At 41.4% G+C, this 15,699-nt stretch overlaps 1 protein-coding gene across 4 annotated transcripts in view; it reads left to right on the top strand.

The window, feature by feature from the left end:
• Positions 1 to 15,699, top strand: part of AK8 (adenylate kinase 8) — a 70,723-nt gene that overhangs the window by 31,131 nt on the left and 23,893 nt on the right. For all 4 annotated transcript variants that reach the window (XM_054849033.1, XM_054849032.1, XM_054849034.1 and 1 more), the window contains one exon: positions 11,409 to 11,550. In XM_054849033.1, the coding sequence (XP_054705008.1) occupies positions 11,409 to 11,550 (142 nt within the window). The remainder of the gene's footprint in view (positions 1 to 11,408; positions 11,551 to 15,699) is intronic.

A 15,699-nucleotide genomic window follows, 5' to 3' on the forward strand; every position in this document is an offset into this window, starting at 1 on the left:
GAGTTTGGATGATCTATTTATTCAAAGATAAGTCCTTGAAGAGCTGTCTTTACTAAAATGCTCTTTGTGTATTTTATAAACTTCATCTTAACCATTAAAGTTCCTTAAAAGAGATGCTGAAAGCATTCCCAGTAGAGTAAAATAATTGCAGAGATTCTAATTTTCAGCCAGTCCTAAAAATATGCACATCCTTAGTCCAAGGGAGCTGCTTTCATTTTAGGAAAATGAAATTGAAGTTGTAATTCCTTTCTTTGCCTAGATCAGAAATTATTTCAGATTTAGATCAATTTTTTTAATAGAGCATGCAAGGATAAAGCTGTACAATGCTTCTGAATGTTAATGGGAGTAATAACTATATTTCTGTGCATTGTGCTAGAAAATTCTCACTTAGTTTTTGCTTATATGCACATATATTTTATTTGGTGGGACATACTACAAAATTAAGGGCTGAATAAAAATAAATATTATATAGCAATACCAGAAATAATAAGTTCTGTCATTTTGCTAATCCTCCTCTCCCAGGGATAGCAAAGAATGAATTTACATTAGTAAACACTAACAAGAATTCATTACTGCCCTCACAAGAGGCTTGGAGAAAATGAAAGAACATAGTGTATGGAGGAGGAAAGATGGGCAAAGAATCTTTGCTGTCTTGCTACAGAGTTACAACGAGGTTAAGAGAGGAAAGATTCTTGCGCTGTTATAAACTACATTCAGCTTCAAGTAAATCACATTTGAATAGAGTTAGTTTAGTCAATAGCAGAGACTGTTATAACTGGAAAAGCAATTAGAATGTCAACATTTTCATTGCATTTCTAGTTATGTACCGCGTAAGCGTAGTTGTTCCTTTGGGCAAGGAATCGTGCAAGTGATATGATCACCGAATGCCCTGGAACCAAACGCAGCCCGTGAGAAACGTTGTGCTCTAATCATCGCTAGTCGAAATGAAACTAGTGCCATGAAATCTTGAGGCACGCCTCACATAGTCTTAAAATGCTTGCCCTGGGGACTGATCTTAGTGTGGTTTCCCTTCTTGTGGACACAGTTGATTGCATACAGTTAGTCATTTAACACACGCCAACAGGGTATGCTGTGGTGTCAAAACCCAGCTTATTCAGAGCTGACTCATTATTGAGTTACGGAGGCTGTCCGCTGTCCATTCTGTTCTAGTTGTGGTTGACTAACTCGGATCTCTTCTGGGTTTTAGCATTCACAGACATTCTTTGTGTTGTTTTTTCCTGTACTGCTGCTTCACGTATACAATGTGTATATCAAGAACAGCCCAAGCAATTCTATTATTCACCCCAGAAGGCAACTCGGTGCATTTCCATTTTCTAATATTTTCTAGTGTTCGCTGTCTCATAAAGACTTTGTCTCATGCTTTATCATACTTCTCAGTTTCGTATATGGTGATTTATTTTGCTTAATGAAGGTGGCGTAGATATTTTGGAGCCCATTAATTTTTTAATTCCCGGGACATTCTAGTCTACAGTTGGTGCCCACTAGATATTAAAAAATGCGCTTTCAGAGAAAAGTTCAGCAACCTGACTGCTTTCTGTCTGTCATAAACATAGAGTTGTTCTTTGGACAACCAGTCTGAAATGCCCAGACTTTTCCTTTAGGATGTTGTGGGTTTCACTGAATACTGGGCAATTATTGCTAACTATACTCCAGGCAGAAAATTACCAGCATTGGAGTCTAATACCAGTCTTCTGGTCACCAACTGCAGTTCGTTTAAATCTTGGTCAATATTGCTAAATTTAGCACACACCGTTTGCTTGGGCAGTCTAGGAAGATTTCTGTTTGGAGTAAGAGGTGAGCGTAGAGGCCAGAACCCTTCCACGGGCAGCAAGACAACTCACATAAATTAATTCTTTCAGTTTGATTCCTTCTGAAATGTTGAGAAGAGACTGTTCTGTAGACTAGTCCTCCCCTTCTAGTAATTCAGACTGTGGACAAATGATGCGTATGTAGACAGCCTCTTCGTAGACCCCACAGGCTTGATGAAGACCTTTACGTGGAATTTGTGTCCCCAGGTTGCTGTAATTCTGAGGAGGGCTAGACTGCTTTCTGGACCTGTCTCATTGAAACATGGGCATGCATTGATTTAAAGTTCCATCTGCAGGATCTGTGTTCACCATTTTAAAGGTGTCTATCAGAATTTGATACTCTGGGAGGAAAAAAAAAAATGCAGAAAGCATGTCTGCTTTTTCGCCCTTAAATGTTCCTGGTGTTTGCCCCTTGAGATGTTTGCATTTTATTAATGAAAATAGAAGCAGCGGCATTTTGGGGCATCATAAAAATAGGAAAGGTCATCAGTTAGCTGAAAAGAAATTTGCATGCCAATCTGTTCAATTCTCCATGTTTTCATGGTGAAATAGCATGGAGTGATCACTACTAATTAATATACCTGTTTGCAAGGCTGCAATAAATGGAGCCAAGAAAAGTGAGATGACGAGAAAACAGCGTGAAGAGCGGGGGGGGGGGGGGGGGGAACCCCCACTCCCAAACCAGTAAGATTCTGCTTTTCAGCTGGGAGAACTGCTATTAGTTTGGGTAACTGTTTTTTCCACCAAAATGAAGATTCAGGTGGTAAAGAGAATTCATGGAAGACAGATAACATGGCACTGTTTGCAGCCTCTTAGAGTTGAACACACACAATCTGTGTTGGTTTTTCCCCTTCTTTCTTCTATTTTTTAAGTAGTAATATCTGAAGCAGTCCCCAATGGCAGGCTGCATGTGGGGGGTAAAATCTGGAATTCCCTAATTTCTCCTGTTTTCTAATAAAAACTATTACTGTACAAATGTAGATTCCCCCCCCCCTTATTTTAAATTGGAATGGTTTTAAAGGGGTGCTTTTTGGTGTAGCCTCTGAAAGTTGGGGTCCCCTGGTGATTGTGATCACAGTCTCACTGAAAGCACTTGGGTTTGGTTTGGAGTTTTTTTGGACATCAAATTAATATTCTCATCACTAAGTGTGAAGTAAAGATTTGACAATAGAGCAGCTTCCTCTTTGTTAAAAACTTGCAAAGAGTTTCAGAGTTGAAAGGCTGAGTAAATCTTTGTATCTGAGGAGGTAAGCTTAGTGTTATTTCTTGTTTTTAACAGCACTGCACTGGCGAGCTGCAAGCTGTCTGAACATTGGAGAGAGACCCTTTGGGAGCTCCATTGGTTTTCAGCAAGTCTTTGCATGCAGCGTGTTTGTACTAGCTGAAGACAGCGCATGGCTCTCTAAATAATTTACAAGTTGATTAATAGACTCACATGGGTATAATTAGAAGAGGGAGAGACAGCAGCTACAGTAACGGGTACAGTGCTTGGGGGAACTAGAGACTTTATTTTTTTTAAAGAAACTTTCTAGGGTGCTGGGCGTTTGAAGATAAGTTGGGAAGAGCTCAGTGCCTCTTCTCTTTTGAAGTGGAAATAGGACAGTTTGAATCCGTCGAGTTTAATTTTTCACAAGCTTTAGGGGCCCTGCAGTGCAACTCCCTTTTTATTATTGAAAAAAACTCTCCATTTTTCTTTCATTTTTCACACACATGCACACACACACGCACACACACACAGAGCCCAAACACTAGCTAATAAACACATTTATTTTCTACTTTATTTAAGTTAGTTTTATAACGATGCTGTATCTTCACCTATATGTGCACCTCAATCACAAATATACTGTGTAAAGTTACAGAGATATTTATGAATACACCATACTTTAATTTATGCATTTTTAAGAAACCTTCACCTCTGTTTGACAATGCTTTTGAAGTAGCTCCGTTTTTCAAGTCAAACTTTTGACTTTTCCTCTGGGACTGCTACAAAGGTTTTTTTATGGAAAATAGGTAGCAGTCTTTTTTCCTACTAGGAGAAAATTGATGGTCAAGAGAACAAAATAAAATTGAATTATTTGGTTTTTCTGGTTTAGGTGTCCATATTTTAATGAAAGATGCAAGGTTGTAGAATAGAGAGTTTTACATGAAGGCATATAGGCAGTAAATTGCCATCTTCTTTCCTGAATTTTACTTTTTTTGTGTTGAATCACAACAATACGGTACATTAGAGTCCCCTTTTCCTTTATTTAAAAATCTAGAGTATATTTTCCTTTATTCTACGCAACATGCAGCAATCTGGCTAGCGGATATTTAGGGCTGAAGTGACACTGGGGTCACTCAGTCTATGAAGATGTTTTTAAAGGACACCCAATTAAAGATTTAAAAAAAACCCTCAAAACACCACAAACAAAACCACACCACAACAAAAACCAAACAACAACAAAAAACCCACCCCCAAAAAACCAACAACCCTGGAAGCCAGACCAGATGAAATACATATGATTTTATTTAAGAGTCTAGTGCAGTTGTTTTGGGGAGCAATTGCGATCAGTCAGCAGATACGGTCCAGCCTATGTAAATGCTGCGGTCTCCTGGTTTTGCAGCAGCGTCACCGTTGTTACTGGGGTACTGGCAGTCCAGTATTAGGCATCGTAACTCCCAGGGACAGTGCTGCTGGAGTCTGTGGGTTTGCGCGAGGGAGGGGGTAAGGCAGGTTGGAAGTTAGAACACGTCAGATGCCCACGGTTCCCATTTTGGGTCAGGGGGATCAATGTGCGCCACCAAAGTGCCGCAGACCCTCGTGGCTTTGACTGAAGAGGTGGCCCTCGGCCATACAGTGCCTCGTGCTTGTCAGGGGCTTTTAAACAGCAAAGCATGCTATAAATGCTAAGTATTAATCTTCTATGTTTAGTTTGATCTTTGTTGCTGGTAGTCTTAAAAACTTAGAACCGCGCTGTTTCCTTTTCTGCTACTCTCGCAGCACTAGCTCCTCAGCAAAGAGCTGCTGGCTTGAATTCTGTTTGGTTTTCTGTTTGGAGTTTGGGATGGGGAAATCACACGAGGTTTTATAAGACAACTGGAAGGGAAAGCATGTTGCATATCGGCAGCATCCACTTTTATGGTCTTTGGAGTTTAACATCAAATTCTGGCTTTGGCTCTATTTCATTGTGTGCCGTACATACGGAATCAGGCTCCTGTATGAAACAGACTTTTTTTAATGACAAGCAAAACATTTAATATCTCTTGTGTATCATTTATATTTCTGAATGTCCCTCCAATGTGGATGGTAGGTGTCAGGAGGAGCAGCAAGAAGAGACACAGGACTGGGCAGCTGATCCCGCTGCTGGGGATCTAGAATACGTGCGGCACCAGGCATCACTGGTCAGGGGCAACAAACGCCTTAACGCCATCTCTTCTCGTCACGTGGTGAATCAGTGTTTGGTATAGAAGGCCAAGATGTTTTTCACCACGATTATTAGACTAAATTTATTCTTTTTTTTAAAATATTATCACTGTCAAAAAGGGTTTTGTAGGCCAAATTCTGTCCTGTCACAAACCCTGTATTCTTTAGTAGAACTGAACTGATTTAGAAATGAGGAGGAAATAGGGAACTTGGTTGATAATGAAAATGATGCGTTAGATGGGTTGGAACTGCAGTTGCCATCTTGTGTCCAGCTGTATTCCCTCTGCAGAAGCTGAAGGAGTGAAAAGAAATAGCGCAAATATCCCTTTTGTTACTAGTTTTAGAAACTTTCAGGTTAGAAACGTCCCCGTGAGGTAATTCAGAGTAGCTTTTGTCTTGCAGGTGGGTAAACTGAGGCAGAAAACCTAGTTCAACTCGAGCCACGCCGCGGTCAGTGAGCGAGTGTGGACGGGCACCCGGGTGTGTGGACCCTGACCTCAGCGTCAGCCCGCTAGGTCGTCCTGCGACTCCCTGAGAGCCTGTGCCATTAGGCAAACACGCAGACGCTGACAACATCGCAGAGGCTGTTTTCAGGGGAAAAAGAGCTTTTTGTGTGTGTATGCTGGGTACTCAATTTGGACTGAATTTCATTGCTAAATCTGAAGATGCCACTACCAGGTAAAGCAGCGTCACTAAATGTGATCAGACGTAGATTCCTCAGTCTGGCTTGCTAACTGTGAGTAAGAATGATGCACTCCTTTAGCGTGCATTTCTGAAGGTCTTAATTTATCATGTATCATTCAATCGATGAGTTGGGACTGTACCTGCTTTAAAAATGTCATTGCTTCCTCTTTAATACGGCTAATTCCTATTTTAAATTACTAAAAACCTCCAAAAAAAAAAAGGTTCTAATATATTCAAAGAAACAAAAATATTTAGAATGTGGAAATGACCTATTTCATCATTATTTATTTTACTGTATTAAAACCATCATTCCAATTCTTACAGGGAGCCGTTCTCAGCGGTGCCGCGTATGTAAAATGCGCGAGCGCAGACGGTATTTCTGTGTACATTTCCCAGCTGATGGAATTACTAACTAGGGGGTACGGTACTTGGCAAATGCCATTTCAGTGGTGTGATTTCTCACGTTGCCTCTTTATCTACCGGCTTCACGCGAGCTTCAAAACCCAGGAAACCGGAGCTGCCGTCAGGCTTTCCCGAGGACTAAGCGGGCTCGGCAGCGGGCTCCGGTTCCGTGCGTTACCCACGTTCCGGCCGTGCAAGTCCCTGCCGCGGGGGGGGTCCCTGCTGCCCGCCGGGGGGGGTCCCTGCTCCCGGCCGCCCCGCGCTGCCCGCCGCGCCCGGCAGGTGGCGGGAGAGAACAACCAAGCGCGGGGCCGAGCGGGGCCGGGGGCAGCCGGGGAAAGAGCCCGCGGGCTCCCGTGGCCAGGAGGAAGGGTCCCGTTGGCCTCGCTGCGTGGGAGCAGCCGGTGGCCTTTTCCTGCCGGCGGCGGTTGCCGCTCACGGTAAGCGAAAGGCGCCGGGCGCTCGGAGCTGGGGAAGCGGCCCCGTTCGCGGGTCTGGGCTGCCGGCAGGATTCCCCTGCAATACCGAGCAACCTCCAGGACGGTAAATCGCTGTGAAAGCCTTCTCAAACACATTCAAAACGAGTTGATACAATCTCTGAAGACGTTAATGTGGGCAAGAAAATAGAATGGTTCCCCGAAGGACCCAAATAAAATGACCCACTGTGAATAATGCAGAGCGCATAGAGCAATGAGCCAAGCAAATCTTACGCTTTGCTAAATTTAGGATTGAGAGGCCAATCCGGGAAGGTAGCCTTTGGCGGTAGCTGATACTCAGGGCAAGATGTTAACTGTCAAGTACTCGGATCAAGCCTCGAGCGTCTGAATTAGCTAGGTCTGAAGAGTTTCACAGCTAAAAAAAGAAAAAAAAAAATCTCCGAGAGAAGGATAAAGGGTAAATGGACAATATTGTCAAAAGGACCTTAAACTTTTTACAGCACAAAGCTGACAGAGTTTATATCTGCAAATCCAGTTATGCTGTACTTAGAATCAAGGTTTTATAGGTTTGGAGAAGTGAGTCACTACCCTTCAAAAGTCTGTTTTAAAGGGAAATATATGGAGGAAGAATCAATTTAAATATGATAATTGTATAGCTTGGAGCACTGACAGCATTGAAGCTATTGGAGAATAGTGCCCTGTAATCTCTCAAGTAGTGTTTTTGCATTTCAGACTGTGCCTTTAATGTTCTGTTACTTTTGTCTTGAGCAGATGGTATGATTTTGTCAACTGATTGCCTGATTCAGTTTTCTATTAGTCCTGCAGATCCATGGGTTGGGTAAGAGCTAATAGGCCACACTCCTGTGCGTTTCATCAGGAAGTACTTTTCATGAGAAGTGCCTTATACTTGTGCAAACCTTTGAAGCTCTGGGAAGTAAATTTATTTTTTAAATGGTCTGCTGGAAGGTGCTGATTGACAGCCCTGAAGACAGAAAATCTCTAGGTGTCCACGCAGCAGTTCCAGCACGAACAGCAGCACTTTAAGCCTCTGTACTCTGCCTGATCATACCCTTGAGTTGATGAGATCACTTCTTAAGTCCACAGCTGCTAATTCAGCTGCGTAGTCTAGACCATTAACGTGGTCAAGGCAGGCTCAGAGATAAAGGAGGAGCTGGTTGTGGCCTCATTCTGCCACGTATGCTACTTCTGAGGTTCACCATGACCTTGGTCCACAGCTATGTACAGTGCTCTCAGCACAGGGTATCGCTGTAGCTCTGCAGCTTTACTTCTGAGGGGTGAATTTTACTCCCGTACCTGGATTTCTCACCTTAATAGAGATGTGTTTCCACGTTACCTAAGCTGGATATCTCTTTGTGGCACGTTGTAATTTTTACGAGAAACTTATCTTTGGACTTCTCTAATGATAAAGTAAAATCTCTCCAGAGTCTCATTCCCCTAACTTTAAGAGTTGGAAACTCACACGAGCTTATGTTGAAAAGGAATTGACTATTCAAAGCTCTTGTGCTTCATAATCTACTTAAAACACGTAGGTTGAGTGTCTCATCAGAATAGCTCTAAATTTTACTTTGCTATGTAGCCCGTTGGGTCATGTGCTTAAGGCCAGGAGACCTCTGGCTAGTTCCTTACAGACTGCGTGCCCCCCAGTTACAGGTTATTAATTTGCCTTACATTCAAGAGACAGTTCCACGTGAGTGAAAAGGAATACCACACTGCAGAGTTCTTCGTTGCCTACTCTCTCTGTACCGCAGCAAAATAAGAATAATACTGATTTCTTTCTTCCTTTTTTCTCCTCTTTTTTTTTTTTTCCCTCTGGTCTGTGGAAGATGTTTTACAGTTTTAATGCAGCTGTTTTAAGCGTGACTGTTTCTGTTCAAGGGCAGCTGATGTACTTTGTAATGCCACTGAACAGCCAACAAGCTACGTTCCCCTATTGCGTTGAAGTGATAGGTGCGTTTGCTAATCAAGAGGAGAGCAGAGCTTGCTGTCTGACTCGTTTATGTTTTATTTCTCACCATCAAGCTTTAGAGAGAGGCACGGAAAATATGTAAGCATGTACATTATTCAGTGATGTATATATGTACATGAGTACACAATCAATCAAAAACGTATTGCTGATCTCTTCTGGTCAGTTATGGTTGGAATTAGCAAGGGGTCAGGCTTACCACGGATCCCCAGAATTACTCAAAACAGCCCATGCCTGGCATGCCATTAGATAAATTTGTAATTAATCGTTACCACATCTCGTTAGATTACTGTTGTTCTTGTGATTGCTTCAATTTTGTTCAAAAATAGTGACCAAAAGGGAGGATTTCAATCATCAGGGATCTCAGAAGGCCTATGGGAAGCGATCAGATCGAGGAGATGCTGTCTGGTTCCCATCACAATTGCTTCTTAATTTTTCTTGTAGGCTGTAGTGTTTCTCCTTCCCATATGCAGGATGGAAGCAATTTGGCCCCTGGAACTGAAAATTCTCCTACGATCTGCTGAAGCTGAACAGCGCAGTATATCCAGTTATTCCTCTGGGCCGTTCCTGGGGCTTTCAGCCTCTGTCCTAATTCCCTGTTCCTCTCACAGGAATGTCAGCTCCAGCAGAAGCCTGCTTCAGGGTGGTTTTACTCATGGGTTTGTAGGTTTCATTAAAATCTCTTGCAAAACAGTCTTTAAGCATTCTGAAATTGTTTCAAAAAAATCATGTAATTTAGCATCTTTATAAATCCATGTTAACGATTCCAGTAGGAACCATGATAAAATAACATACATCAAGACAGAAAGTTTAGTAGTGCTGCAGCTGGAAATTCCAGAGTACAGGAAAATTCCACTGGTTTTTGTACGGAATACATTTTGGGGAAAGAGAAGGTGGGATTTTTTTTTATTATTTCCTTTTATCCTGCCAGGATGTCTTGGGTTTGTATTAGTTCTTGTAACTGGGGAGAAGAACTGCCCTGCAAAGAGCACTGAAATTCTCCTGTTATCCCCTCCCCGCCTGCCTGCAGCTCAGGCCTTAGATAGGTATCATCTGCCTAATAACGTTGCTGCCTGCTGCTGCACTATTGTATAGTTAATTTTCTGAATCCCCTTTTTAACAGAATGCCTAGTTTTGCACTGTCATTTTGCTCTCTGTCAGGTGTCTGGTTTTATTCCATTCCTTTTTCTTCTAGCAGATGGAGAATATTACTCTCCTTGTTTGGTTTGGTTTGTTTTTTAATAATGGAGATATCCTCAATTAATACACTAATCTGTTTTTTAATTAATTCCCTACAGTTTTCTTCCCTTTTTGCTGGTACATTGAATCCTGAGTGCAATTCTGTAAACTCAGTAATTTGATTATTTAAAGGAGAAGTAATGAATTTCACGATAGAGGTGTAAGCCTTTAGGAAATGTTAAATTTCAGGAAGCAAACGGATTCTGTTAGTGCGGTTTAAAACCTGCTTGTGCCCGGGGTATAAACGTGCACTGGCAATAGTATACTGAAACACAGGCACATTCCTGCCAGCTAGTGCTAAAGCCAGTTGCATTGTTAGAAATCCGACGCGTACGCTCTCCTCCAAGCACTTGTTGTATTTTTGTATGCAGATGCAATGGCAGGGTGAGTATCAAACCATCAACTTTCCATGATGTGGATTTATGCAGCGGTTTTTATTGTTCGTTTCCAGTAGAGACAACGGTGTATTAGGCAGACTGTACAAGTAAAGAGAAGGGACTCTCGTTGCTTCTTGAGAAATGTTTTGGCTGGTGCTTTGGGAAGTAGCTGGAGGGGATTTTGCTGACCTTCCTTTGTGGTTATCTGACACTAAACCCATCACCTTGCAAGAGTCCTGGCAAAATTTATAGTCCCCCTTATTGAACCTAATCATTTAATTTTGCTGTAAAAAGAGAAAAAGAAATTACAAGATATATAAGTTTAAGTATCTTGATTGAAACAGTTCACTTTAGGAAGGCTGTAGTGAAAATATGCAGGAGCCTGCCTTACCACTGTTTCCCATTAAATAGAATTTTAAAAGCTGCATAGTAATTGTAATCCCAGTCAGCACCTTGCCCTAAAGAAAAATAATAATAGAGGAAAGAGAACTTTTATCTCTAAAATTACGGAGTCATCAATGCAGTAATTATAGTAGTTGAAATACATTTTGGAAATTTATTTTCAGTTATAAAAGCTTCAAGCCTTTGGGCAAATTGGAGAAATACCGCATCTAGCCTGCTGTGGCAGACCCATTATCATCTGCTAAGTTAAATACAGAATGCTACGGAAATTTCTTTCCTGTTTTAGGATTTCTTTTACACAACTCAGGTCGTTATTTTTGCATTTTGATAAGATTGCGTCACACACTTCATTGTGACATCAGCCCAGTATGGCTGCGAGAAAAAGCACATTGCAAAATTATGTAGGCATCAGTTTTTACCAAATGCTTTGCTTTAGTCCTGCAGTTCCTTATGAGTTTGGGGGTTCCATGATGGCGTGGTAAATATGCAAAAGTCAACAGTGACTCCTCTCTCCAGAATCTGTCATTCGTAAATAGGGATAACTCTGGGCGTTAGTTCCTGTAACAGTCTGACCAGAAAAAAGTAGTGCGTATCCTCCTTAATTGCAGACTCAGCATACAAAATCAATGTCATCTTTTTAATCCTTTGCAGTCCCAGACAACCTTGTTATGAAGATCCTGGCAAAACGCCTAAACGCCCTGGACTGCGTGACCAATGGTTGGGTGCTTTATGGCTTCCCAAGAGACATCGAGCAGGGAGAACAGCTGCAAAAATCACATATTATGCCAAACAGGTAAGATACAAATTTAGCAATCACGTTACATATATGAAAATCTGCTTATGGAAAGATACAGATCTTTATTGACGTCGTATAGGCTGTTGCACCTTATTTATTTATTCCTTCCTTAGCTAGAAAAGGGGTCTTGCTCCCGGAGAGTAGGAAATAGAGCATTGGCCTTACAAATCCTCCAGATGGCCAAACTGTGCGAGAGAGAAGAGTTTTGTTGTTCTGGTTATTTGTTTGAGTTGCCTCTAAAGGCAAACCATAAGAAATGGATTAAAGTTTGGATTATATCAGAAGGTGTATTTTATTTGCAGCAGGAGGGGGGATCTACATCTTCTTTCTTTAGCACTGGCGTAATATCGTGGAAGTATATTAGTATTGCAAGGAGCTCATTATGAGACTTTTGGGTTTTGTGACATAATTAAAAACAACATGAGAATTTTATTTTATTTGAGCTACAATGAAGTGTTCAGAAATGTAATATAAGAGAAATGAGCATCAAAAGAGAACTGCTGTGACTGCCAGGCAAATAAAATGGAGCTGCTCTTTACGGCTGGCCCAAGGGTGGTGAGGATTCGAGATGCTGGGGTACTCATCAAAGCCAAGAGGCTTCTCCATTCCCCTCCAGGGCTTCCCGGTTCAGTCCATACCACTGCCTGACGCAGTGGCCACTCCAAAGGCACACGCTGGAAATCTGTAGTCTTTATGCTTCCAGGAAGCTTATCCTTATCGAAAAACCAGTGGAAAAGCTGTATTACCCACGTCAGTGTTTGAGCTGGCCAAGTTCCTCTTCCTGTGCCTGCTGCGTGGCTGCCCTCGATCGCCTCCTCCCCGTACAGGCTGCGGTGGAAAGACGTACGAGGGTGAGGTTGAGCTGGAGAGAGAAGAGAGGAGAGCGAAAAGGGAGGGAGCTATCAGTCATGCCATCAGGGTTTAAAAATGAAAGTATGGAAAACAGCAGTAGCTTTATTTATTAAAAGTAAGACAAAATACATCTTAAACAGGAATCCGTTTCATGAAAAAAGGGAGAAAGAATCTTGAAACGTGTGCTAGATTCAGTTAAATACCATTTCCTATGGATTATTCTTCACGCGTATTTAGAAGAGAGGTCCTGAGTCCCTGAACGTGTATCTGAGTACCTGAGAGCAGTGTGAGCACTCAAGTGTGTGCCATGTGCTCCTTTACAGGATCGAGACCTCATCAAGTGAGGAAGAACAACTCGTTATAAAATTGTATGTGTGGAAATTTGGCACTGATCCATTTGCTCAGCTTCCATTTTCTTTAGAGAGCTCTGCACATCATATCCGAGTTAAGAATTTGGCCCCTAGTATTGTATACAGGGGTTGAAGTAAGGGACAAAAATAGACATCATGCTACCTGATTGATTTTGGAGCTGATGTTTTCCATGAAACTGAAGCAGTAGGTATAGAAGGGAGAGCGGGTGATTATAAACAAAAGGACATATTGCAGCATAGGATAGCAGGGCAGTAATTCAGTTTCAGTTGTGATGCTAGTTATAAAACACTATCTGCAGAGGTGGTGTTTCTGACATCGGGAGAAAAACCTGATAGAATTATAGCCTTGAAATCAATCTGGGAATAGGATGCAGAAATCTATAAATCAGACACAGAACAATCTACAAAGTCTCATTTTTAGGAGGGCTCTGTTGATGAAATTAGATTAAAATAAATTTACATATATATCAAGTTTATTATTAAAATCTAGTCACATCAGTAAACAAAATTATTTGTGAAAGAGTATGTTACTCTGTGTTTTGAACTCAAAGTAGACCTCTTTGGCTGATCAGAACACAGAGTTATTGTCTGCTTGTCAAGTCACAAATCTATTCCTTAGAGCTAATAAATGGTTAGTGTTCAAATACTATGTTTTATCTGACTCCCACCTCATAAAGCTAGTACACATAATACTAAATTATACAGCATTGAGCAGGATCAGTCTCCTGACTCCTCCATCTTATGGAAAGAAAAACAAACCTAGTAATTGATGGTAGAAAAGAAGGAAAATAAAGTTATTTGAAAACAAACAAAATGGGCCATAAAGTTTGTTAAAATGTAATAATAAAAAAAACTCATACAGCATCAGCCACTGCATCCAAAGAACTGCCCTGGAACAAAAAGGAAAATAATTCATTTTCCACTGAAAAAGTAGGGTACAGGGTTTTCTTTAAATTAGAATTTGCAGTAGAGCAAAGGCTTGCTCACAGACTGGTACAGGAAAACCTGCCCGTACCAGACGAAACCTGTCTACCAAGGAACGGCTCTTTCTGTACTCGGAGAAGACGCGTATTGCTTTCTGCGTTCCTCCCTGTGAAGCAGTTACTGCTAAGTGGACGGGATCCTAATCGTATTGAACTGTGGCAGCCTTTAGGGCAAATAAGAAGCTGAATCTATTAGTGGTCTCTCAGCTAGCCAGTAAAAGAACACCGTTAACCACTTAGCGCCTACGGAAAGTGGGAATCCAAGTACAACTACAGGTTGGCATCTGAAGCTCAGAACCACTAACGCAAAGGACTGAATTCAGCTCCTCATCCAAATGAGTGTAAATAGGTATTTTAGCTTTTTTTATTGTTAGTGCTTGAGCAGCAATAGGAAATATCCAGTATAGGCACGGATAGTTCTAACGTACAGAAAACTCTATTTACGATCTAGCAAAATCTTTCTTATCCCCTTCTGCTCTCTCTCGCAAACTTAGAGTTGAAATAAGATTCAGCAGCAACAGTGTCATCTGTTGTGCATCTCTTGTCGTTAGCTTCAGCTGGTTCATCACCGGCTGTCTGCTGGTTCCAGGCCAGCTCAGGGCAATCAGCAGTTTAAGGATTCCCTGAGCCAGAGGGTCATCTGGACGGCTGTCTAATAGCCCATTTTCCTTGACTTTATAGTCTCTTTTTCAACACACTCTACTTCTGGCCTCCACCAAATCGTATGGAAAGGAGTTTTACTTTTTCACTGGGTGTCGTATGAAAACACAGTGTTTTTTTCCAGGTTCCTTTCTTCTGTTGAAACACAGTTGTAAGCGTTCCCTGTTCATGCTCTCCTAACACTCCTGATTTTATAAGCTTCATGTATCTGCCTGCTCAGTCACCTCTTTCCCAGGCAAAGGACCTTGGTCTGTTTATCCTTCCCTTTCCTAGAAGTCATTTCTCTCTTCTGATCATCCTGCCCCCCGTTCTCTACCTCCTTTAGTTATTCTAGCTGTTTCTTTCCTGAGGTGGGGCAACCAGAACTGCATTCAGTTTTGAGGGTAGCACTGTGTACTGGATGTATATCTGTGTGTATATATATAAGCATACAGATTTTAATTTTGATCTTAAGTCCATTAGTCACAATTGCTGATATTCTATTAGATGTTATCGTGATCGATTTTGGAAGAATGTCTTGTGTGTGCAGAACACAGTAACTACGCAGCGTCTCTTTCATTGGAAAATATACTGAAAAATCGCAGTGTCACACACCTCAATTGAGTGTGTACAAACTCAGCAAAGAGCCGAAAGACCCTTTGACTCAAGATCTCCGTAGTTAAAACTGTGGCCAGAGTTGTGTTAGAGTTCTCCTCGAGCCGATAAGGCAAGCCCGTCCGTCTGCAGCAATGGGCTCTGCTGCTAAGTGCCTCCTGGCATCCCCAGTTCCTCTGTTCCATCATCTCCTTAGGGGTTTTTCTGTCCGACCTGAATCCAGGGTCAATTGTTTTACATTTCGGTATCGATTAATTATATTACAGTAGTATCTACAAACATTACAGGTGGACAGACAAAGCTGGGCAGAGGAGAGATGAACTTCAGGCTTGACCTAACAATACATATATAATATATTTCAAATAGCCATTTTTCCAATATTAAAGTTTTTTCTTTCCCAGTAGACAAAATAAACAGCACTAGCTTCTCCGTTGCCAGTTTTCCAGTAGTATTTTATTTGGTCTTCAGAACAATGTGGTTGTATCCCCGATTATGTAATCTTTTTACATAATATATTTAAAGCTTCTTTTTCATCACACTAAGAACCTGTATTCAAACAGTTTTGGATAATGAAGTTCCTGATTTCTAAGGTAGAATCTGTAAATATGTTGAAAAGGGAAAAATCAGAATGGAAAAAATTTATTTTTTTTTTTACTATTTGGTCTTTGCATGGGGCTTTCATATTT

Source organism: Grus americana, chromosome 20 (assembly GCF_028858705.1).
Source record: "Grus americana isolate bGruAme1 chromosome 20, bGruAme1.mat, whole genome shotgun sequence".
Taxonomy (NCBI): domain Eukaryota; kingdom Metazoa; phylum Chordata; class Aves; order Gruiformes; family Gruidae; genus Grus; species Grus americana.